Source organism: Thermobia domestica, chromosome 9 (assembly GCF_964235325.1).
Source record: "Thermobia domestica chromosome 9, izTheDome1.hap1.1, whole genome shotgun sequence".
Taxonomy (NCBI): Eukaryota; Metazoa; Arthropoda; class Insecta; order Zygentoma; family Lepismatidae; genus Thermobia; species Thermobia domestica.
This window is the reverse complement of record NC_137462.1, coordinates 43,687,326-43,714,168: the sequence shown is the minus strand read 5'-3', so window position 1 is coordinate 43,714,168 and position 26,843 is coordinate 43,687,326. Positions and strand designations below refer to the sequence as shown.

Below are 26,843 nucleotides of genomic sequence, written 5' to 3'. Positions count from 1 at the left end.
TTATATTGGTCACTCAGTCAGCGCGAGAATTTCTCTAGATTTTCATGTTTTCTCTAAAAATTCCCTTTTTCCTTTTTGCTAAATTTACCTATGAAATTTCCCTAGATTATGGAAACTTCCTTCAAACTACGAACACTGCCTTGGACTATCCCGTGAAGCTGTCACCACCGGTATTGCTCCGAATTAAGAGATTGACGACGTCCGAGAATACACGGACACGACATGCTACGGCCACGCGGTTCCATATGTCCCAACAACCTGGAATCATACCATCCATCTGAAGGGGGATCATAAGGTGAATGTTTATGCATTGAAAGTCAGGTATACTGTGCAGCAACAATTCAACTGCAGAAAGCTATACGATCGCCACTTAGGAGAAGATCGGAATAGGTTTGTAGTCATAATTATTAGAGGCAAGGGCGCCGATCCTGGGGGGCCGAGGGGGCCCGGAATCCTCCAAAGCTCATGTGGGCCCCCGCATTTTATTTATGAATATATTACAATATTTGGCATAATTTGAATGCCATTTTTCTTAAAATCCTCATATTTATGCCTTCTGCGTCTGAATGGGCTCCCCAAATTTACAGAGAAATCGGAACCCTTGATTAGAGGCGTCGATATATCAGTTCGATTGTGAAACGTTTTGATCAATTACGTACGTACAAAAGTGTCAAGGCAAAAAGGCAAACCAATTTTCTTTGTCAGTGCACCGAAAATTATTCACGCGGTTTCATGATAGTGGCCAAGTTTTGTTACAGAGGAAAATTACAGCTACTTCTCATTTCCAACAATGTGAAAATCAGTTTTGAGCGTTTTATCAGGAATATCATTTTTAGGGTATTTACAACAATGAAATTCATACGTTGATAGGGCTGACACCAGAAGGAAACTGCATCAGGAAAAGGTGTACAGTCGCACAGCCAAATTACTTTTGGCAATCTACAGATGGATAGAACGTTGGATAACAATTCGTGCTCATCCATTCGCGGACTTTTCAGTGAATAGACCCGACGCGAGCCCGACGTACTATTGGCGCTTTGAACTTCTTAAACTCCGCGTTTCAGCTCGTAAAGAACGCACAATTTCATGCCTCTGAAAATTCTTCCAGCAGGAATGGCATAAAATACCCTTTGTACACTTGCAAAGAAGTCTTCTCCAGTCAAAAGTACGCTGTCGGGCATGGTTTCATTATGAATTATACTGATAGCATAATTTGGTATTACAACAAATAAAACAAAAACTGAATTAATGAAGTTTATATATTAATACTTACATTGTATTTTTCAGGTCCAGGCTTAGTTTTCGTTGTTTATCCTGAAGCGATAGCAAGAATGACGGGCTCTGTCTTCTGGTCTATCATCTTCTTCCTGATGCTTATCACTCTTGGTAGGTAATAATTATAAGTCTTCCTTTTTAGTGCTATGCTGTTAAAATCATTCTCTTCAAAATACGAGGGTTATTTTTATTTTTCTCAACTTTCACTAAGCCATCATGGAAGAAACACATGACAGAACGAAAATAACACAAAGCTGTTCATTAGGCGTCACCCACACAGACAGATAGATTCTATCATTCAATCGTTGTGAAATAGCGAGCTTTAACACATGGGGCCAGGAAAATTTAGTGGGACATCCCCGTAGTCCCTCCTCTTGGCTGTGGTCCTCTGTAGAAGTATGCTTAACATTTTATGCTTCCTTGATTGATGTAGAATAGTTTGCACCTGTTAAATGGAACTTTGCCCGTACAGTAGTTAGTAATGATTGAATTAGGTCGGAGTGAACCAGTATGGAAATTCGGTGATAAATTCAAATGTCAAAGATCATACCAGCTGTAAAACCATATCATATATTTCCTTAGTTTTGGGAGAAGTAGACCGGTTCCGGAAGTATAGCAGAGTGTGTTCCCATAACACTATTCTATAGATATTTTCTTAGAGGAATGTTTCAAAATATGTTTTGTAGAAGAAATTCCCTTATCCTCAGTGATTTCTCACAGATGTTCTTTCCGTTTATGTATAACTTACAGGTTGTAAACAATTTTATACACACACTTTGCACACAAATATGTTCTTCAGTTGTTCTATGCAGGAGTCGACTGCCTTCACGAAAACCACTGTAGTATTGATACTGAGAGGGCGTTGGTCGGAGAGGAATAAATTGTTATTTTAGATGTCTGCTGCTATAGGTATCTCATGTTATCTCTATACCCACATATGTTTTTACCCCTAACATTAGATATATTAAGGTAACCAAGAAAGTTCTGTCGCTTTTTGTAAAGGTATGTGTTCAATTGGCCCTCTCACCGTTAGTTGAATGTTAATGGAGATAAGGCGAAGGTCAATTGTTGGTGTGGATATATCCAGCATACTACCTGGTTGTGGCAGTTCAGTTACACCGTGAACTTGCGTAAGGACAAAGTGAACATGAAACCTCCACAGAGCGTCATAAGGGCGTGTATGCTATATGAGTTCAAATTGAGATCAAACGCCGCTGCAGCGGGGCGGAAGATATGCCACACCTTTGATAAGGGTGTCATGAATAGTGGACAGTGAAGCGGTGGTTTAACAAGTTTAAGGACGGTGACAAAACACTCGAAGACGCACCACGTGCCCGAAGACAAACACATGCCCAAAATGATTATCTTCAAGCACCAATTGAGTCGAACAGTGGCCAGACATGTGAGGAACTGGGGCTACAAATCAGGGTAAGTGGAGAAACCATTCGTCAAAACCTCCATCAACTTGGGAAGCACTTCAAGTTGGGCCGATGAGTCCCATATTATTTCACTCCGGGCCAGAATGCAACGTGAGCAGACACCTATGTTTCTTGCTGTCTCGTCTGAGGAAGAAGCCATATTTGGGCAGAGTGTTGACATGTGATGAAAAATGTGTCCTATACGAAGATCCACGGTTCCGTCATCATTGGCTAGCATCCCATGAATCGGTTCCCGAAACCAGCACTGCATCAAAAGAAGGTCCTCTTGTGTGTTTGATGGACTACTCACGGCATCATGCACCGGGAACTACTACCAGCTGGTCAGAGCATCAATGCAACTGGTACTGTCAGCAATTGATCCGTGTTCAAGAAAAACTCTGGGGCCAGCACTTCTGAATAGCAAAGAAGGCTTCCTGTTACAAGACAACGCTAAGCTCCACGTGGCTACGATGACCCGGGACACCATTCTACGCCCTGGATGGAAACACTATTGCACCCGCCATATTCTCCGTACATTGCGCCGTCCGATTATTGCCTGTTCCATTCCTTGGTCAATCACCTTCGAGGACGCCAGTTCAAATTCCTAGTAGAGGTTCAAAATGTACTTGATACCTTCTTCGTTTCACGGCACACCAAGTTCTATCGCGAAGGAATCCATGGCCTTTCAGAACATTGGGAGAAGGTCGTCGATGCTGATGGGGACTATTTTTGATCTTCCAGGTACGTCTTACGTGACATATCGATGTTTGAAATTGGTGGGTGAAGAAGCGACAGAACTTTCTTGGTTACCTTTATAATTTTGAAATAAAGATACTTTAATCAATTTTTATTTTCATTTAAAAATAATTTCTTTTAAAATATTATTATCATGAGAAAAACTACACTAGAAAAAGTAATAAGTATTTTTTATTATACTTAGAGACAAAGCCTATTACGCAACAACTTACATGTGTAAAAGTACCACCGACTGTGGGTTTTTTCATACTTCCTCAACTGCAATAAAATTCTCTACGGATGGGAAGCAGATTAATGAGTTTTCAGCAATCTTGAAATCGGTGCCAATTGTCAAATTTTGTTAATGGAATGTAAAATGGGTTTTTACAAAATTTCACGTTTGGCATATTTCTATGGCCAATCCACCCTTGCCTCTATGTGCAACATTGCTGAACAGATTTTCATTTAATATTGTCAACTTTTCTCATGAGGCTAAACTAGGTACAGCTGACAAACTTGTAATGTTTTTAAGGCTCCTATTTTCATTACAACTGGCGTTCAACACCAAAATTTTATTCTGTTTGAATAGATAGTTATGCTTTAATTTTTTATAGGGTTGGACAGTACTTTTGGTGGATTAGAAGCAATGATAACGGCACTATGTGATGAATACCCACGATTACTGGGAAGAAACAGAGAAATCTTCGTTATGGTACTGCTTATATTTATCTATATTTGCGCCTTGCCCACAACCACTTACGTAAGTATATTAATCGATTATTATAATTGATCTTTTAAGAGTTCTATACACTAATTCCTTCTTAAGAGTTATAATTTAAAACACTGTGTAAGATATTTATAGAATGTTATTTCCAGGCATAGTTTGCGTCACTGGCTTTGAGACCTGTGTAGAAGCATATACAGGGTGGTAGGTAACTCCACCGACAAACTTTGGGAGGTGATTCCTTATATGAAATGAAAGAAAAAAGTTCTAATAAACATGGGACGAAAAACGTCTCCTTTCAGAGTTATGAACCGCCGAAAATTCGAAAAATCATGTTTCGAAACGCCCTGCCTTAGAAACTATAGGACCTATAACAAGCGGTTTAAGGAATTACACAGGAACTAGTATGCGAACTATCTAAAAATCCATGTTTTACCATCCTCCGTTATCGGCGAAACGAACGCTTTATAAGTTTTAAAGGAGTATCCCTATACCTCAATTTCCTTTTTACAGTTCGTTTAGATAGTGTTCAAATTAAAAGCAACCAGGTCTCATGATATTGCACTAAAACTACGGTATTCCTATCTCATACTCACAAGTAAACGTCTTTCCCAACAATCCAGGATCCGGAACTGTAGAGGGGGTCAGAAGGGAATAAAGGCAGACAGCAACGGGTCGGGAAACGTTTAAAAATTCTTCCTAGTTATTATTAGGATAGTATGATTAACCTAGAGCAAATAAGAAATCCTAAGTTATTAGCAAATTTTGTCGAATTATTATCATGTAAAATACTAAACACGTGTAATCAATTTCACTACATTTTACTAACTTTCAAATACAGATTTTACATTTTTTTTATCGCCCTCTGGAAATAAAAGAGCCAAGACCTACAGAGTAAGAAATCGGAAACAATTTTCGTGCCAATTCTCGCAGAATGTATTGCAGAGCAAACACAAATCTTCCGTATATATATACGTGTGTGTGTGTGTGCGTAAGTTAAACTTTGTACAGTTGTTCATCCGAAGGCAAGGTTCGTTTGTTTTTTTTCCTCTCTTTCTTTTATTTGCAGTTGGTAGCCCTGATTGATCAGCAAAGGAAAGACATTGGAATCCTTTTTAGAGTTGTTAACGGGGTCAGATCACTCGAATATTGGCCGGTATTTCATGGAAAATTCATGACGATCAACACTCTTCTGAAAACGAAAAAATAAAAAGACTCTACGTTTTCTCTTCGAAAAGGAACATTCTTTTTTTTTATCTTGGTTCTTCGCTGAACGAATAGGAGGCAGCCATTAAAACATCTGAAACAATGAAGAAGAGGGAAAAGAAATAGATTTTAAAATACACACGCACAAGTCAAACTTTGGTCTTCCATATATTAAAGAACTGAGATGCGATTGAAATACGTGTTGAAATACGTTTTCCTTTTAATCTTGACTTCAGGTTATTATTGTACGCACTTAAAACTTGAGAAGGTCTATTCTGTACGCTTAAAAAGTAAAAAGGAAGATCAATATTTTAATTTTATTGAGATATTTATATTTATTTCAGGCACGTACACTTCTTATTTGTTTTTTGTTTTTTTATCCTCTTGTTACATTGTCCAAACAAGACGAAAAAGAATAGCATTATGTCTACATATATGAATTATGTTGATTGTCTTCATTGTACAGGGTGGCCCAAAAGTAAGTATACACCCCTGCATTGATCAAGTACAACATTCTAGCTTGCTTTTTCTGTTCCGAGCTTAAGATATAAGTAAAAAAGATATTAAGAACAAATAATAATGAAAATTAGTCTACCTGATGGACAACAATAAAAAATAATATAAAAAGCAATGAGTTGAACAGTACGAGACTGTATACTTACTTTTGGGCCACCCTGTATAACTTCCGTGTCATGTGGCACAGTGGCTCAGTGGTAGAGCTTTTATTTCTGGTGCGTGGAGGCCCTGGTTCCATTCCTGGCCAAATAAGGATGTGGTAAACAGCATTGTGCTCGTAGGTTTTTTCGAGGTACCCCCGTTTCCTCCCACTTCCTCATTCCATCAATTTTTCCATCATCATTCACTCTCTTTAATCATCGTTTCCTTTAGCCTAACAGTTATAATCGTGGGACGTTAAAGATTTCATTTCTTTTGTGTGTGTGTGTGTGTCATGTAAAAATGTATGCAGCAAATTCTAAAAAACTGTAAAAACTTCTCAGTCACTTATGCTGATGAACGTATTTCTCTCAAACTGACATTTTTCTGTACTCGTCAAAATTTTGGATTTGAGACACCACAGGTGGTATTTTTCCATGTTTCAATACTGCCTCTTCCGTGGTATATAAACGGAGGAGTTCCTAATTTCATTCAATTCAGTCTCTAGTATAGTCACTCGTAACTATGAAGATCAACACCTTACCCTTTCAATGATAAACAACCGAGTCCGCAACGCTAACTGTAAACTCAATCTATCCTATGAAAGTAACACTATTAATTACTATGTATCCTAATTCTCGATTACACTGGATAAGCAGTGAATCCAATAGACTTCACCTTTAGTCTCCTTCGCCATCGATCTACAAAGACGAACCGTTTCTACATTCATAAGAGAGAAGCCATCTATACCATCTACAGCAAGTTAGTGAAAAAAAGAAATAACATCCTTGCAACCACAAATTCATGATACTACATTAAACACTACATTTCCTAAATGTTCAATAACAAAAACTAAACTCAAATATAAAACATACTTCTGTGTCAAGCAATTCATTTTTCCAAAAAGACTAAGATTACCAATATGAGATTCCTAGAATACTTGGGTCTTTATGGCACTGAATATTGTAGTATTTAAGCTCTACCTTCATCCATCATCCCTATAGAAAAGGGATGGTAATGAGGTATAGTGATGCTACTTTTTTTCTGCTTCAGCGATTTACGGAGACAAATATAGCTATTGGCATATATACTATATTATAAGAAGCTTGGGATGAACTACATCTCACCTGGCCCTCCCAATTCTCGAACCTTAAGAGGCCTTATCATTGCGAAATTAAAGTACCGCTAATTTTAAAGTAATTAAGTGATATCTTCAAATAGATAAAACATAATCGAAATGTGGAACAAGAGCGCCCTAGACAATATTATTTTGCATAAGGTACCGTTATCACGAGTCACCTAGTAGGTTTCCATTTGCAGCCATTTAGAAACGCGAAAATAAATGCCGATTTTCTAAATGGCTGGAAATCGAAAGCAGATAAGTGAGTCTTGATAACGGTATCTCTCCTCTGCCATGTTCCATAAGTGCCATTCACATATACCGTACCTATGCTGTGTCGCTGCTGTTTTCTAAACCATTTTCGAAGATGAATTATAGTAGGAAAAGCATTCTTATTGGCTCTGGCGTACTTCGTGACACTTCGAGTACTCCGAAGAAAGCCGAAGGATTGTGGCCGTCGAGTCACGACAAGAGTGATTTCTCTTCAAGGCGGTACTGTCGAAGCATAACAGGAGAATTCATGTGAGAATTCAAAAAGACAACCCAATGAATTTTCAACGTCAAAGCCTGAAAAGAAACTTCGTGGACCACGCCATAGACAAGGTACGGCACGGGAAACTTCGTGGGAACGGCATGAAAACGGCACACTATGTGTTAATTAATCTTAAGAAATGGTATAATATTTCTCAAGAAACCACACGACTTACACCTTTATTCCACACCAAATCACAGCGTTCTAAAGTCTAATTATGGTGTTGGGCTGTATAAACCAGATAAGTTTTGTTAAGATGTTACCATTATTTTGATAACTATATGTATATTAAATAGTCTTATTAAAATTTAAAGCCTAAATTTGTACGCAATCTTAAGCAATATCCCTTATATAAAAAAGAAACTATTAAAATTTGGGATTTTAACATTTTTATATCAGCATATAAAAGAATGCTCAGAACCATCCAGTACCTTACGAATCCTTCACAAATTAACTCGCAACTAATTATAATCTTTTAGCGGAAAAGCACTACAGAGATTTGGTTCTTTACTAGAGTTAGTTCTTTAATTCATAATTAGTTTACGTCCCACGATTAGGCCTTGTAAGCTAAAGGAAACGGTAATTATGAGAATGAATAAAATGGTGAAATGAATAAATTGAGAGAAAACGGGAGAACTAAGAGAAAAACTACCAGCATGGTGTTTATCCCCCACAAAGCCCACTAGGTGCAAACTAGGATCAAAACAGGGACCCAACGCACCAGAGATAAACACTGTACCACTGATCCACCACAATCTTTTTCTTTAATTCATGTGTAACATTTCCTTGTGCACAAGAGAGCCTTATAATCAGTGGCGTATTTACGATTTTATTTCAAGGGGGCTTGGCTAACTTTGTTCCTGGAAATGTGAAAATTCTGCAAGATATTTCATTTACTTTAATATAGTAAATACAATTTCGGGGGGGCTTAAGCTCTGAAGCCCCTCTTAAATATGCCACTGCTTATAGTAATACGTGCATCTTCTAAATAAATAGGTAAACTTAGATCACAGTATTGATTCAGTGTTATTGCAGTTTGTCATTAGTCTCAAACGTTGACCTTGTTTTAGGGTGGAGAGTACCTGGTTCATATGTTGAGTGAATACGGCCCTGCTATTTCCATTCTGTTCGTTGTATTCATGGAGGCGGTGGGTGTTTGTTGGTTTTACGGAACAGATAGATTTGCCAGAGACATCGAAAGTATGATTGGACAGAAACCCGGAATATTTTGGAAAGTCTGTTGGAAGTATATTAGCCCCATCTTTATTCTGGTAAGTATTATATTGATAACTAATATATCATATTTCGTAATAATTTCAGTTTTAGTTGCTATGTTAACTTTAGAAATGGGTTATAAAGTCGTCGAAAATGAAATTAGATTTATCCAGAACACAATAATCTAATTTAAGTAAACTATGGAGAAATTAATTAGAATTTATACTTGTACATTTAACATGATTTTAAGCCGAGTCGGCTCTTGAGGGAAGTCATCTTTAAAAATTAAAATTTTATCGCTACAAAGTAGGCTAAGAAACCTTATTTAATGTTCTGAAAATTACTTTCAAAAGTATTTTTAAAAAATAGGTAAGGTTTCTTCAGTTTGAGGCGATAAAATTTTGTCAGGATTATTACTAGGGGTGTTCCAAGAACCGGTTAACCGGTTTCGGTTCGGTTTGTAGTTTAAACCGAATCAATCGGTTTGGACTTCAAACTGGTCCGGTTCGGTTTGGAAACGCTTCGGTTCGGTTCGGTACGGTTTGGAAAAGGTTAGGTTCGGTTTGGGAACGGTTCGGTTCGGTTTTGAAACGGTTCGGTTTGGGAACAGTTCGGTTCGGTTTGGTTTGTAAACTGTTCGGTTCGGTTTGTAGAATGGTTCGGTTCAGTTTAAGAACTGTTGGGCCCTTTTTGAGGACTGTTTTGTTCGGTTTCAGTTCAATATTTGAAATCGACAGAAATGAAGTTTGCCTTATTAGGAACCGTCCACCCAGACATTATAATAAGGCTGAATGTTACGGTTTTTGGTATAACTTTATTCAGATTAAAATTATTTCGATATTACTGAAACAATTGAGGGGTCTTGTGTGGGTACTTTTACTGATGCTTTGGATTTTGGAATAAAACTCTTAATATCAGTTGAAAGACATGGGCGGATTTAGGAGATACCGTGGTAGGGGGGCAGTTACTTGAAGAGTAAATGCTATTCCAGGAGAAGCTACGTTTAGAATGAAACATTAAACTCATCTTGAAATGACTAAGGGAGGGGGGGCATGATTTACGCCCTTTATGTGGAATATATCGAGCTGCAATATTATCAGGTAACCAAGAAAATTTGTGCTGTTTTTGAGAATAGTTACTTTTGTCGCGTTAGTGTGGTCAAATTGATTCTAATGACGTTACACAGTATGGCGATAAATTCGTTGTACAAAAACAGAGGGGTGATTCCTGAGAGCAAAACAAACAAAAAAATTCCAGTACACATAGGACGAAAAGCGTGTCGTTTTACGTGTTATAGGCTGCCGAAAGCGTGGGAAAACAAACTTTAGAGTTAAATATTGCACAAACTACTGATTGTAGACGTGGTGCGGCATGATATCGACACAGGATCCTAACCTGCTCTATCCAAATTTGCAGTTTTCAGATTTGTTCAATGGCGGCGTAGGGATTCCCCAAAGGACGTTAAGGATTCCCTGACATTTTATGACGTAAATTGAGTGGCCAACAACATGTAAAGGACATTTCACTGTCTGGAAATAATACTACGTGGCAAGTCAATACTCATACACGAAGATAAAAGATGGCAGATGAAGTAAAAATTACTGTGTGTGGTTGCATACTTCCTCAAAAAGTACTAGTAAAGTCGTTGTACAAGAATTCACTAGAAACTCGATTGTGTACTTAACGGCACAAGCCGATAAGTAACAGAAAATAAAGAAATTCCGATTGCTGATCTGCTCATATTAATGATATCGCAACGCTTTTGAAAACGCATCTACCTTTACAACTACAGTAATTGAACAAGAATAACAGACAAATAAAGAACGCGTAATAATAATAATAATAATAATAATAATAATAATAATAATACACATAACTGTTTTAGCACATTCATTTCGATCAGTACATCACACAAATGCGACTACAGTACGTTTTTTCTCAATCAATGTTCTAACTGACGGATGTGAAACAAAATATTCTTTCCATTCACGATACTTGTACATACTGTAACAGGGGCCGATATTTCTGGTTCCAAATCGCATAACGGAACTGCATACAGAACATAATTGTAGGGGGCAAGGTACAGAGGGGAGTCTTTGTTTACATGGAAAGAGGATGGTTGTCAGAACGGACACTGCAAAAGGTGTTCAAAGTTTCAACCCATCACTTCAATGCAAAGGTTACAGCGGCGTCGAAGGAAAAGACGCTGCGAACGCGTTGAAACACTCCTGGCGTTTCCTGAATCCTCCACACTACAGCAACAATTCGAGCAACCAAATCATCCTCTGATTGTACAGGCGTCGCGTAGATTAGTTGTTTCATATGGCCCCAGAAAAAAGAAATCTAAGTAGTTATGGTCGAATGAGCGAGGTGGCCAAGATACCGGTTCATTTGTTCGGAAAGAATGCGTTGCAACAATTTCGCACCTCCACAGCAAATGTGCTGGAGCACCGTTGTGCATAAACCACATGTTTCGATAAACAGCCAGTGGCACAGTCTCTAGTAGTTCAGGCAGAATCTCTTTCAAAAATATGCGATACTCCCACCCGGTCAGGCATTGTGGAGTAGGTACGGTCTGATGAGAATTATCAACGATTCATGCCCACACATTCACAGAACACCGTTCCCGATGTGCACGAGTTGACATTCCATATGGGTTTGCCTCAGACCACAAATGTTCAGTGTGAGTGTTCATCACTCCATCATGGGAAAACATAGCTATATCTTTGAAGAGAATACGAGACATGAAGCGGGATATATTAGCATGGTTCGCGTAGCCACTGGACAAACTCCCGCCAACGCGGATGACGTGTAATGCATGAACCTTTTGGACATGGAAAGAGTACATCTGATTTTCGTGAAGCATATTCCAAACCTGCTAATGACGGGTGTTAATTTCAGCAGCTACTACCAGTGTGCTGGTGGACGGTTTTCTCTGATCTCATGCAAGAAATTCCTCCTCAAAAGCCACAGTCCATACGGTTCTGTTTTTCGTCCAGCATTGGGCCTGTGTGCTTCCAGCAATCCTGTTTCTTGTCATCTTCGATCTACACTGGAAAACGGAACGGAATTCTAAGATTAGGAAACTGTTGTCTGTACAGCCGTTGTGCCATACGGCCATTCCCGTCCGCTTTCCCGTATGCCAGATCAATGTCTGCCGATTCCTCACGTGTATACTCCTCCATTACCTCTGTAATCACAGTCGTTGGCCGTATGGTGATGAAATAAAGCGAAATTAAAGTGGGAAATGATAGATGTTTCCTCGCCATTGTGTTCACTGTCCAGAATCGAAGATAGCGAGATTGCAACTTAGTGCAACTGTTCTTTCAGAGAATGATATTTATGCGTACGATTAGCAAATGTACAAAACCTACATCGTGACGGAGAAGATACCACACCCAGGGCCGTAGCTACGGGAGGAGGGAGCTGGTAGCAAGAAGGCGCCGAACAAGCAATAAGAAAAACAAGTGTTGAAAATGAGTAAACGATGTGGTGCCCCGTAGAAGTATTGGCGCCCTATTAAATCAATATTGTTGTCGGTTTGCAAAGAAATAGATTTGTTAAAAATTTTCTTGCACGCTACGCTCACAATCCAAACGTTTCAGTAAAACTCACAAGAAGTTTTTACTTATTATTTACAGAAAGTAATTATATAATGATTTTTTAACGATTGTGATATACAAGGTGCCGAGTATTGATTTACATTGTACAGAGGAACATTTTCAAAATCACAAACGGTCAAAGTCTGAAATATGTGTTCGGCGTTTTGATGATGATGAGTCTGGTTAGCTAATGACGCTTTTCTTGTAGTATTAATCACGACGGTGAGAATGAAAATTTGAATATGAGAGAAATGAAGACACATATGCAAGCTGCTATTTGAGCGGGAATATTAAAAGTGAAGGTAAACAAGGTAAATAATGACATTTTCGAATTTGAAGAAGTTGTAGAATAGGGATTTAACAGGTCAGAACTTAACCCAACGAATTTCATCTTTTTCAAAGACTGATCACTACCAATGTTTTTTTTTTATTCCGTTGACATATGAAATGCTTCTAATTTGAAGGAATTTATTGGGATCATTTCTCCATCAAATACTTGTATTGCCAAGATAATTTTTTTTGCATACCTGGTATCTAGTTGTGTGATATTTTTATCTATCTACATACATACAAAAGATATACAAACATTATATATATATATATACCGCAATGAATACGGTACTTTCAGGCTCATTGCTATTTTATTCTTTTATTATACACAAATCTGCTAACTGGTCGTATGTTTACGAGTGAGTTAAAGATTAAATTCAGCTCCATTTGGACACAGCTGAATTCGCTTTGACGGAGTTCTCTTAAGTTTTGGTTAGCCAATAGTAAACGAAACCACGTTTCAAACCCTTTGGACAGTTCAGTTTGTCAAAATTCCACCGACAGTTCTGAACGGTACGATTCGGTTCGGTTTGGTCCCGTTTGGGATCGGTACGGTTCGGTTCGGTTTGGAAACGGTTCGGTTTCGGTTAACCGTTCCATACCGGTTTAAGTGGCAAACCGAAACTGCGGTTTACATTTTCAGGAACCGTCCACCCCTAGTTATTACAAATGATTAACCGGATTGTCAGAGAGTGTATGGTTGTGTGTAATTGCTTTTTCCTACTATGGATTATATAGTGATAGCGCTAGTGCTAGTTATATAATTTCTACCATAACACCTCACTTAGAGATATTGCGCCTGCAAAAGTAAATTCGTTTGATGTTATTGTACTTTTTCGTTATAGATTACTACACTGTAAAAAATGAGGAGTTGAAACAACACAAAATGACTACCACTTTAGAGTGTTACTTGTGGGTTAATTCAGCACCAAGCACATCGGCTTCCGAGCATATCAGAAATAACTCGTTACTACCTGAGAGAATTTGCATTGCTATTTATCTATATATATAAAAGAGAACGTACAAATCCTTTGTTAGCTCATCACGCTAATACGGCTGAACCAATTTCTTTCATTTTTGGGGGGTTATTAAGATTTGGACCCTAGATGGTTTTTATCATATCACTTTAATTTTCAATTACCAGTGTCTTGAGATAATTGACCATTCAAGTGTCCATAACGTAGAAATCCTTTGTTAGCTCATCATAGCTAAATCTAACCGTATTTATATGCAACCCACATGACCGTGTCACTCGGCGGGTTAACATAAATGACAGGCGATATAATGTTAACATTTACTGCAATCTTCTATGGTTTTTATCATATCACTTGAAAGCGAAAAAGTAAAAATTATCTAAGTAACAAAGTTTATTGCGTTCCGGGGTGACCCCAGCGAAGCGGGGTGAACGCTGCTAGTTGTTTAATACGAGCAAAGCTTTGCGAAATATATTTGGCACTTTTGCCAAGTAACCAATAATGTTCTATGTTTCCTGTAATCGGTCACAATAATATTGTTCTAAACCTGTGAATCGTCCGACAACAGTTACATAGGCAACAGTTCTGAAATATTCTGTTAAAATATGTGCTAAGACACAAGAATAACACATAAAGAAAACAGATGGAAGCACTGCTATCTGTGTAACTGTTGTCAAATGATTCACAAGTTTATAACAATATTATTGTGACCGATTACAGAAAACATTGAATGTCATGAGCTACTTGCCATAATGCGAAATATATTTCGCAAAGCTTTGCTCATACCAAACAACAAAAAGCAATGCAAATACTCACAGTCAGTAATTAGATATTTCTGATATGCTCTGAAGGCGATGTGCTTGGTGTTGAATTGACACACAAGTAACACACTAAACTGGTAGTCATTTTGTGCTATTTCACCACCTCGTTTTTTACTGTGTAGATTTTACTCGTAAATTTACTAAATAGTGGTCCTCAATATTCTTAGTCTATAGCTTTTCCACACTTACTTTGCTTCATCCTCTAAATATTCTACAAATGTGATTTTTTCCATCTGTTGTCCTTGTCTATACTAGACGTAGCAACACACCTTTTGCTTCAAGTGTCTGCATATATATATATATATATATATATATATATATATATATATATATATATATATATATATATAAAACAGCGATTGCCATGTAACAGAAAGGAAATGACGACATCACTATTTCAGTCTATGAAGAGGTTCGTGTATAGCGAAAAAAAAAATAATAAAATTAACGAAATCATGCTTCATCTGAAAGTGTTTGATAGAAAAGAAATTGAAACACAAAACTAGATTGTGTCTGAGAAAAATTGTATTATGAGACAGTGCTTCACTAGCTTCGGTTGAATAACCGCCTCTGGTTGTTATTATTATTATCAACAACCGACAATAATAATAATAATAATAATAATAATAATAATAATAATAATAATAATAATAATAATAATAATAATAATAATAATAATAATACTGAGAGTAATAGCATAATGAGATGTTACTAATATAGGTAAGATACTGCTACTAGGATTATAGAAATACATACAATTTTGAATTTGAAAACATTTTGTCATTGATTTCCATAGACGCTTATTCATACGAATGGACAGATGTAATGTAATAACCATGTCTAGGAACATGAGTTGATTTACTTAATTCATGAGAGTTCGTACGAGATTGTATACGAGTTCTGATCCAGAGTAACTGCAACCCAAATTGTTGGCTGACTATTGATCAAAATGATATTTTAATTTCTTTTACATGTATTGTACTCAGGCTACCATCTGGCCTACTTACGATCGAGCAGCCGGGAAGTTGGATGTAAGTCGGCAACTATCGGCAACTAATTGTATTGTGTTACTGAACAGACGAAATAAACTATTGAATAACTTTTTTCATGGAAAATTGGATCGAACTACAGCGTAACTATCTGGTCAAATGTCAGGAAGCATCTGAATTTGGAATAACTCGTAATAATGACAAAAACAAAAAACCAAACCAATTGCGTAACAGCCATTGTGGGCCTGAGTCGCCCCAACACCATCTGTTAGCGACAGGCTCAACTAGTCTGGCCTAGCGACTATAACACGTGGTACGCGCGCTGTAATGAAATGCAATCTTTGAGTTTTACGTCCCATGCTTATGACGGCTAGGCTATAGAAGACGGTGATGATGAGAAATGAATGAAATGGTGGAATGAAGAAAGTGAGGAGAAACGGGAGAGCCCCAAGAAAATCCACGCACACGGTGTTTGTCGACTACAAAGTTCACTTGGCGCGAGCTGGGATCGAACCAAGGACTCCATACACCAGAGGTGTGTGTTCTACCACTGAGCCATCGCGACCCCGTCAGCACATTGTGTACCTCTGTCTCTAACAGACATATCAGGAGCTTTCTAGACCTAGTGGCCTCACGTCTTTATTCACGTGACTCCCCAGTTTGCTTCACGACACTGAGTCGACACGAGGAGCACCGTTTGGGAATCGAACCCGGAACTACGTGGACGTGAGTTCTACGCTGTAACCACTAGACTACAATGTCCACTCGTAATAATGACGCTTGTATTTATTAAAATATGATTCGACATCTTAGTATAGAATTTAATAATGAACCTTCCAGATAAATATGTTTTATTTGTATTCTTTTTTTCAGTTCATTTTCTTTTTCGCTCTAATCGGAAACGAAGGTCTTCGCTTGAGAGATTATGTCTATCCGCCATGGAGCATCAGCGTTGCTTGGGTTCTCACTGCATCCTCTTTAGTCTGCATTCCTGGTTACGTCATCTATATACTCATTATTACACCCGGAAGTTTCAAAGAGGTAAGTTTATTCATAAATTGGCATTATACCTAAAATACCAACAGTCGCTAGGAGAGTTTTGAACTGCGACTTTAATTATCGCAATCATTCAAAATAGTGTGAAGATATGTGTATTTGGATACATAATGAAGCATTTTATTTCCGACTTTGGGACATTTTATTTTAAAATTTAATGCAGTGAAAAGCATCATCGTTTATTTAATGTTGAATCACTTTTCGATTTTTTTTCTAAGTTCATTTACTTTTCATACGAGGTAGTTTTCTTGCTGTCTGCTAATTCTTTCTACACATGTAATTTCTTAATCAATAAAAACGACAGATTGTTTCTCTGTGAGCATTCCTATCATCAACTCACCTTTGGTTAATCTATGAGTACACACTTTTCATTGAGACTGAAGAAACAGTCAACGACCCAGGATATTAACCCGGAAGGGACATCGAACAAAAACCATTCAGAGACTTTTGGAAGGGGTAGTCCGGCTTGAATTGGAGACGAGTCAACATGTAAGAACATGAGCTACAATTCCGAGCTTACGATAAGTCTTACCTTGCTCTAGCCTAGAGAGCACTTTGTCTTAGCTAATGTTTTGCTGTCGACTAGGATGGATAGTTCGCTAAAGAACAATTTCGATTTTGGTTGAATTTGCTATCTTCGCGACCCTGGTTTTCCTATTCGGATTTCGCTGACCCTTAATTCACGACTACTTGGACGCCCAGCAGACCACAGAGAAACTGATGGACGGACAACAACCCATTGGAAGGATCGTTGGGGAAGGAACACCGAGATCTGCAAGTGCGAGTAGATTAACCTGTCCCAAAAGTCATTCCTCTCACCCTCTTCAACCTCTTTAACATCACAATCTGTTTCTTTTGTATATGCTCGATTTCATTTGTATGCAACCCAGGTCAGATCCCGTACCTTATGCTCTACCAAATTCAATGTTTACAAAATCCCGGGCGCAACTTGTCAGTTCTGTCATCCCCAATTATACGATTAGTTATCACGTCATCTGAGCTTTCAGACTGGCAAGGAGCGACTGTACAATAGTTTCCCCTGCTTCTGCATTCTTAAAACAAGTCATCGGACCAACTCTCTCTCTCTCTCTCTCTCGTTTTCTTGGGAAGTTGGGTGCACCATTATCTCATGGCCTTAGAAGGTCCTCTTCGTTCGAAAATAGTTTTTCTTTTGACCTGTATTTGGCGTACAAGAACAGCACCAAATTACGTGTAGCAAAGTCTAGATTATAGAAAGGATGTCACATCATCTGCAGCCCAGTATTTACTCAATAATCGGTGCAGACTTTGGAGCGGCCATGGTAGAGATATTATATATCTACTCTTAAGCGTAGATAGATGTAGTTGAGAGCTTGGAAAACACTAACCAGACCTTTTGGATGTACCACTTCACTGCGACTGTGTTCTATGTTTCCTGCAGCACGCGCTCAACATCTCACCTGACATTGAACAATAAGGTCGCCTTCATAGATAATTTTCTCGTAAAGATGGTCATATTTTCATCTTCAAAGAAGCAGACATTGTTCTCGGATTCATTGGGCACATCCTAATTGAAAAACTAGGTTTGGTCAACTGTTACGAGGTTTTCCCATAATAAGATATTTTATTTTCAAACTCTTGAGCATCTCGTGACACCATGTAACACGTTATGCTATCAGCTCGTCGGTTAAGACAAGAGGTACCCAAAGAAACACAATTATTCAATTTGAATCTGGTCGTGCAGAATGGCATGAGTTGCCGGTGCCGGAATATCCAAACCTCCTCTATTTGATGCGAGGTACAGGCCTGTCGGCTTTGAACATGTTGCCTATAGCAACGATGTTCTGTGACAGACGAAGCATCCGACACTATCGAAATGTAGTAGTACGGTCCAAACAATCACCTCCCAGTACCTATTTACTCCAAACAAGGATAAACGCTCAAATTGTGTATAAAGTTGTAGCATAACATTATCCGGTATTCCGCTTTTTGTATAGGATAATATTGTGAGCATTTCAGACCTCCTACGTCTCAGAATACATGGCAAAACCCAGTGATCATACAGCGGCTCTTCTTGTTTATTACACCTTGCTAGTCCTTAGAGAAAACTCCCAATTTGGGTTTTGACAAGTCAAGCATATTCAAGATACCGTACACTATACACAGAAACGTTAAGTAATTTATGCTTCTAGGTAAAGCACAAACGTAACGTTCCCTGTTAAGAAAAGAAAATAGTATTGATTTTTAGCCAGGTAAATTTTAAGCAATTGTTTTGCAGTAACATTTATTTTGTTATTATTATATAAATATCAAATTTGTGGTCAATTTTCTTATAATTGTATGTAGTGGCTTAAGAGAAGAAGAAACTCTCAATTTAAATTGTAATCACTCATTTAACTAACACTCTTAAGTGTTAATTATCACATTTCAAGTCTCAATCTTTTAAAAAGCATACATCTTACAGAAATTTAAGTCTTGAAAGTCTTTGACTTTCTCGAAAATTTATATATCAAACTATTATACTCAACTTTTGATGTAATTTCGTTTTCAATGCATAAAATTGCTAAGTCATTCAAATGGTCTTCTGATAATGTCGATCGTGAATAAATAACAGTGTTAATAGTTCACCTGAGATGAGCGCAAATTGTTAATACTGAAGAAAAATAAAATCAAATAAAACACTAAGAAGAATTCAAACAAACTAATTTATTAATTATTAATATAAGTTTTTGTTACCAGTTTTTCGGCGCCCTTTTAGAGCCTGGTGCCCTAGGCAGACACGTCATAATAACACGTTATTTTATTAAATACGTATGTCATAGAGAAGAATTATTTTTCTCTAATGGTATATGCGTAGCTCCTTTTTGTTAAACATAACTTAGCGTTGGAAACAAAGCAGCTTTGAAATTTTTTCCTGGTATTAAATACATAATAAATAATAAAGTGGTTGGGAAGTAGGGTGCTCTAGTGCTGTTCGCGTGTTCGAACTTTGGTTAGTTGATTTGCAGTTTAGCGTCCGGTTCAGTGCCGAAACTATATGAGACATGGACCTAACTTAAAGTGGAATCTGAAACACATTAGAACCTGCTGGAAATCGACCCCGGGTCTCCCGCAGGGAGTTTGTGTTCGAACTTTGGTCGAGTTATGTAGACTCTCTTGCCACAGTTTCATTTCACTTAATTGTTCCACCAACTTATTCGAGCAAATATTACATATGTCTCTGTCGTGGTTCATGTTTGTCTAAAAGGAATACCTGCCGAACAAAATTCATAATCAGTTTCAGTTTTTAAACAGTCTACATGATCAGACAGAATAAGATGATTGCAATTGGAAGTCAGCATTGGAGCGGGGCAAAGGATTTGATAACCATGCTTCCTCTAAACGCCACATAAAATCAATTCAAAAGGAAAAACTTACATTAATACAGTACATGGGGAAAGATGTCAATGTAATTCTAGGAACAGATAGCAAGAAACAGGTAGCATGTTATGTGTGTAGCTGAGGTAGTGCAGTTTCTCTCACTAAATTAGTTACCCTATTGTGGGGATTGAGGATGTGGACTCAAAGATCTATAATAATTAATTAAGAGATACTGGAACTCTTACAGCACTGTTCAAGTACACAATGGAAAAAGATTCGAAACTGAAATCCATAGTTAACACATATTCCTCAATACGCTTGTCTCCTGCAGTCTCCCATGCTTTTAGAAAGAAACACAGGTAGCATGAGGAAGGTGAACCTTGAAAGATATACGTATTACACCCTAAATCTACATATGTTTTCAGCAGCTGCTTTACTAGATACCTATAGTTATCGGATTTTTTGTTGCCTAAAAAATGTTTGAATTAATTTCTGAAGAAATCCGATGCACATTTTTCCAAATCATTAAACCTTCCTTCAAAACTTGCATCTTTTGTTAGTTTTCTTATTTGCGGTCCTTCAAGCATTCCTTCCTTTATTTTTGGATAACTATTTTTCGGAGACTCTTGAATTAAATGAATGAAGTTCTTTCTTTGATATTTAATAGTCACCTTACCCCATAATAGAAACTATTCGGATGGTTTGGACACTTATGTGTCGTATTTAAATTTTCAACCACAAACCAAAACTATTAATGAAAACCAAAAACGCTATAATTACTTCAAAAGTCTACAAAGAACTAAGACATAAACAGTGTAATGATCAGCCAGAAAATAATCTTGTCGCGACAAGTCCTGGGGAAGCAGGGGGGCAACTGCCCCTCCAGGGAAGCTTCCCGCCGTAAGGGAGGGGCCCACTTTAAGACAAAATTTTCTTACTCCATATACGATACGAACATGAAATTATAAATGAAGCATCACACAGGTTCACTAAATTATATAAACAAAACAGCACACAAAAGGTAAATAAAATAAAAATGAGTTGTGGGTCCATTTCAGTAAAAAAAAAAAAAAAAAAAAAAAAAGTCTATTATTAGGAACCCTAGAAATATTATTTATTCGTATGGCTTTGAAATTTGTCAATATTGTTCCCTTAATTAATTTGTCATATATGGAATGGGCGTCATGTATGAAACGGGCGTCATGTATGGCCTAAAACAACCCTTTTCTAGGGCCCAAATATTAATACTTGCCCCTCTCCAGAAAAAATCTAAGTTACGGTGCTGCTAACAAGACTATATCTATCCTCCTTAACAATTAAACATTAACTCCCACACAGGTCTGTATGAACACCTGAATTACCAATGAACAATAAAAAAGTAATCCAGAACAAAATTTTGAAAAAAAATACATAGAAATTGGTAAACTAATTCTTCTATCTATAAAATTATACATGATAGGAAAGCTGGATTGGTCATACGAAAATACCATAGAATTAAGCAAAATTATGTTAAAACAAAATGGATCTTATGCAGTCTTCTGACGCGTGATTAGTGCCATACTAAAGAGTTCGACTAACATATGTTTCCTGCAGTAGTCGGGCCTATAGTATGACGCTAATCATACATCAAAACGACTCTGCATAATGCCCATTTTGTATTATTAGGTAAAACATGCGATTGTGGTAAAATAATCTTCTGTAAACACCCTTACAAATTCTGTGTAAAGAAAAACATAAAATTATTCCTTTGCATATAACCAATGAGCATAATTTCCTTTGCAGAGGGTGCGAAAATCTATAACGCCAGAAGAACGACCTGAAGAACGTGCCCTCAACACCAACTCTAATTATGGCACACATGTTTGACTTGACAACGGCAAAAATCAAGCTTCAGACACATGTCTGTGCTGGCACAAAGAAGACAAACAAAAATGCCTTTTGAGTAGGAAAGGTGCTTATCCCGAATGGCTTGTGTGATTTCCATTGTAGCATTATTTAATGTCCAGTATTTAAAATAAGAAAACAAATAAGTGATATTGTTAGTTGTTAGTGATTTTGCATAGTAATGTAATATCTATATACATAAGAAAATGCAAAAGAGTTTGTACGTATTTAATTTTGTATGAAAAATATGTAAACATATGTTTGTGAATTTCTATGTATATGTACGCCCTTATACTCCCTTGTGAATCATGTACATATCTGTTTATACATGTGAAACTATGGTCTATATAAACAACGGGGGAAGTATTTATATAGACCAAAATGTCTTCTGTTATAATACTATTAGTTGTAATAGACTGTTTGAAATAAATAAAGTTGTCAAAGATGTACCACTGGAGCTAAGCTTTACTCTTTTAAGAAAATATATTTTGATTGTCAACATTACGTTGCATTATCTGATTTTCTATTTTCGTTAGACAAAAAATTATATAGAGTATCAACAAAATCACTAGTCAAAACTATGTGGTTATTATATTATTCGTCTCAAATGTTTATTGTTATTTATTGTTACATATATATATAAAACAATTACAATATATATACACGGTGTACTTATATTAACAGAAATATTTGGAGTACATGTGTTCAATGGAAAATCCATTATGTGATTGTGTTCATCTCATGATAGACTATATAAAATAGACTTGGATGTCATTTTTGCAACCATTTTATTGTTATAAAATCTGTCGTTTCATCTTGTTGTTTAAAGAAATTATTCAAATGATGTTTGTTTGTATATGGTAAAGGAAGAGTCTGTTATGAGGCTATGTTTGCATCTTAAATTATTCAGACAAGGTTTGCATTGCAAGAATACAAAAATATTAAAATATTAGTATTACGATAAAATTGTTAAAAAGATCAAAAATCGTTTTTTGCTAAGCAAACAATGCAAAGAAAATATTAACTTGCTTATTATAAATATAACACTTGAATGGCAAATACAAAACTGGTTCGCGTATATATACTTGCTACCATAACTTAAGAGATGAATGTTAAATTTTTTCATGACATATTGACTAAGCACAGTCTCCATCATGTGTGTGTCGTAAAAGTTTTGAACAGAAAATTAAATAAATGAATAAAAACTACAAAAATATGTCTTCTAGCTTAAATGTTCCAAAATTACTTTACACACGCTGGAAAAATCCATGATAAATATTTTGAATTACTAATGTATAAATATTACAATAACATATTTGAAAATAACCTTAAGACAGAAATTTACCTTAATCTTTGATTTTTACCTAATGTAAACAAAATTTAATTATTCTGCCGTACAAATGTGATTTATCAATAAATATAATTATTACTTTATCAATTTTATTATAATTAAGCTATCAGAAATAACAGTAGGAAAGTAGATATAATAAATAATAAGTATTACTCCTCACGGCCACCACAGAAGTAATAACTACAATAGTTACAGATATTTACAATAATTGCATCAAAATATTTAAATAGGAAATTTCTAAACATATAAATATTACTCTATTTTAACTTTTTCTTTAGCACAGGTAACACATTACATGTTTTAAATATTAATGTTGAAGATAGTGTTACTTCAATTACATAGTTGTAACTTTGACTAACTTAGTAATTTTTTAAAAAAAAACGCTTTTTCTTAACCTACTTACAAACTCAACAATTAAATGTAAAATAAGGAATATCAACAGACAAGTGCATCCCACGGATATTGTCCTTCTAATTCTTCAGTTATCAGAGTGATACATGATCTTCAAATTAATTTTACTCCTAATATATGGTATTTTAATATTTGGATGAGTAACCGTGACACTTAATAGCAATGCTTACCATCATATCGAGAAAGGTTTAACTACACAATTATAACCACTTTTGCAGTAACATTGTTACAGCTTGACTAATTATGGCACATTGTGCGTACATAATTATTGTAATACTTAAAACATTATATATTGTAAAGTATTGGACCATACTTCTTTCAAATTTACACAAAAGTCTGTCAAATAAACTATTCTAAAAGGTCACATATTTGAACTTGTAGTATAGAACTAGCGTATTCAAGAACGTACTTTATTTCGATAAAATTTTGTACTTATAGTGCAACCCAGTCTGTACAAAAGTTTTAGGATACAAACATGCTTCATACTATATCTAGAGGCAATGGTTACCTGGGAACCAATCCTACCGGTGTAAAATATTATGTGTTACTATTGTGTCAAACTGTCAGATAAGCAAACATAATGTGTATGTAAATTTGTGTTCATTGTATTGACATAGTGCAAACAATTTGTTGGACAAAACATGTTGTGTACGTACAGTAGTAGTGTTCTTCGTTTGAAACTGTTTTCAACCAGCCAAAGGTGCACGGGTATATTATGTAATATAAATGAACTTTTAAAACAAAAGTAGCTTTGCTTTGTACTCCAACTCTGAGAAAAAGATACGAGATAAATCATTAATATTTTTTGTTTTATGTGTTTGCTGAGAGAATTTTGTACAAAGTTTGAATGTTTAAAAGAGGTTTCATTATACAAGCGAAAACATGCAAGATTATATTCGTGAAATCCACCATCACATCACTAACATCTGGCAGCATTCACAGATTTTTTCCATCAAATCCTGTGAAGCACAAGAGTCTTACTGTATATAATCAATATAATTGATGTTTTCTCTTTTTATGTTGAATGCTAGTTGGCTATGTAGCGTTGTAGTTACCCCATGTGTAGTTAGGCAATAATGGGCATGGCCTTTGTTATTCTTGGCAATATTAGAAATAGTATTTGGGAATATTAATTTCTTTGTCTTCTTTCTTTGCTCTTTGTCCATAACTACAATTCTTATATTCAGAGTCATCAAAATATTCGGAATATATTTGTGTCATCTTTTGTAATATTATGTGAATAATTATAATATGTATGTCTTATGCATTTGTTGTTTGAAAATGTCTTGTGGAAAGTGATGGTTAACAGATATCCAGTTTTATACTCTACACATCTATACCTCAAATATGGTCTATAAAATACCCAAAATTATAACAATATGTATATACATTCAGATTGATATTCATTTAGAAAGTTATATTCTATTGTAGCGTATTGTCGAATATGTTAAGATGTATACTATATGATATAATTATTAAAGAAAAATGTTTCGTATTTAGTGAGTATTTTAAATGATCGATGAATTCGTGCTACGAATGTGACGGAAACTGTATGTCTCTATACATGTTTGTTTAGTGAAAGCTTTATCTTATAACACTATAAGAATGTTGTACTTTTAAAACATCAGATAATTTTCTAAGGTACACATTTGCTAATTGCTGCATGTAAGTTTAATTAATAATTAATACGTCGAATGTAATATTTGTTAATGTGCAATCAACATACAATGTATATGTTGAAGAATTAAAGCACAAAAACATATGATAAAATGTAATTATTTCTTTTTTTCATCTGAATGTACACTTTAAATAACAAATACATCAAGAATATTTCATACTAATAAATAATTTGGTTAATTTTCTACAATCTTAATCCATAAAGGTACCATTTATACAAGAAATGACATATTTTATAATTCAATCTTATCTAAATAATTTTTATTGCTTTCAATATATTTTTATAATTTAAATCATCCAATTTCAAATTACAATCAAAAACAACACGGAGAGAAAAACAAAGTTTTCTGTCCCGTTTCTAGAGAATGGATTTTCTTTTCAATCATAGCCAAAGTTAATTACTTTGTAGTAAACATGTAAATGTTACCTTGTACTAAGTACCTTTTAGAAAATAAAATGACAAATACAAAAACAACTTAGTTTAAAACTGAAACTTTTGTTTTTCTTACTTGTTAACATTAAATCAAACTTTGTCATTCTGTAATTCTTGTTTATGAAAGAAAAACTTTACACAATTATTTTAATTGTATCTTTAAATATGTAACGATAATGATTATGGATGGTGTTACGATAACCAGTAAAACCTAAAGTTATACGGTCTGTGTCAAATGTGTTGCGTTATACTATATTCATGCTGGTAAAAAAAAATGTGACACGTAATCAATAAGATATTTAATGTTGCAGTGTTGTCCATAATGTGACAAAGAATGTAGCTGGTGTGCAGCTTATAGACTAGTAGTTACTGATGTTATATGTGAAGTTCTTCTGCAACCTGCTTGCATAGAACTATTCATCAACAGCATAATTTTAACTTGAAAACAAGTATTTATTATTATATTATATACTTAAGAAGCACATAGTGCCTTCTTCAACCTATGACAGCCACATAGGTTGAGGATATTATTGTTCTCTAGACATTGTATGTCTTCTGGTTTCATTATATGTGCATAATATATATAAATATAAAAAGTTTATAATTATTTATATGTGTAGGCATTATTTTTGAAACGAGTTATTTTAGTTTCTTGCATCAGAAGTATTATTTTCAAAAGAAATAGTGAAAAACATACTGTTTACAAGCTTTCATTTGTTTTCTGAATTATGTACTCAGTGAAATGTAAGTTCTGTAATTTTACGTCAACAAGAAAATAAATTGCTATCTTAATAAAAAAAAAATATGTGTCGTCTTCCTTCCTGTAATTTTACGAATCAGAATCAACCAGCATATGTTGGTTAAGTTATTATAGTTACGTATTAATACATTTATACTAATGTTTTACAGTTGAACATCATTAATGAAATCAAATGAAATGAAATCTTTGAGTTTTACGTACCACGGTTAGGCTAAAGGAGACGGTGATGATGAGTAATGAATGAAATGGTGGAATGAAGAAAGTGAGAGAAAACGGGAGAACCCCGAGGAAATCCACGCACACTGTGTTTGTCCATCACAAAGTTCACTTGGCGGGG

The 26,843-nt window shown here is 35.7% G+C and overlaps 1 protein-coding gene across 1 annotated transcript in view; it reads left to right on the top strand.

Annotated features, from left to right (window-relative positions):
• SerT (Serotonin transporter) overlaps positions 1-26,555 on the top strand; it is a 159,830-nt gene extending 133,275 nt beyond the window's left edge. The window contains exons 7-11 of the mRNA XM_081771026.1: positions 1,288-1,386; positions 4,043-4,188; positions 8,735-8,935; positions 16,469-16,636; positions 21,773-26,555. Coding sequence (XP_081627152.1) covers positions 1,288-1,386; positions 4,043-4,188; positions 8,735-8,935; positions 16,469-16,636; positions 21,773-21,856 — 698 coding nt within the window. The 3' untranslated portion in view covers positions 21,857-26,555. The remainder of the gene's footprint in view (positions 1-1,287; positions 1,387-4,042; positions 4,189-8,734; positions 8,936-16,468; positions 16,637-21,772) is intronic.
• Positions 26,556-26,843: the final 288 nt, after the last annotated feature.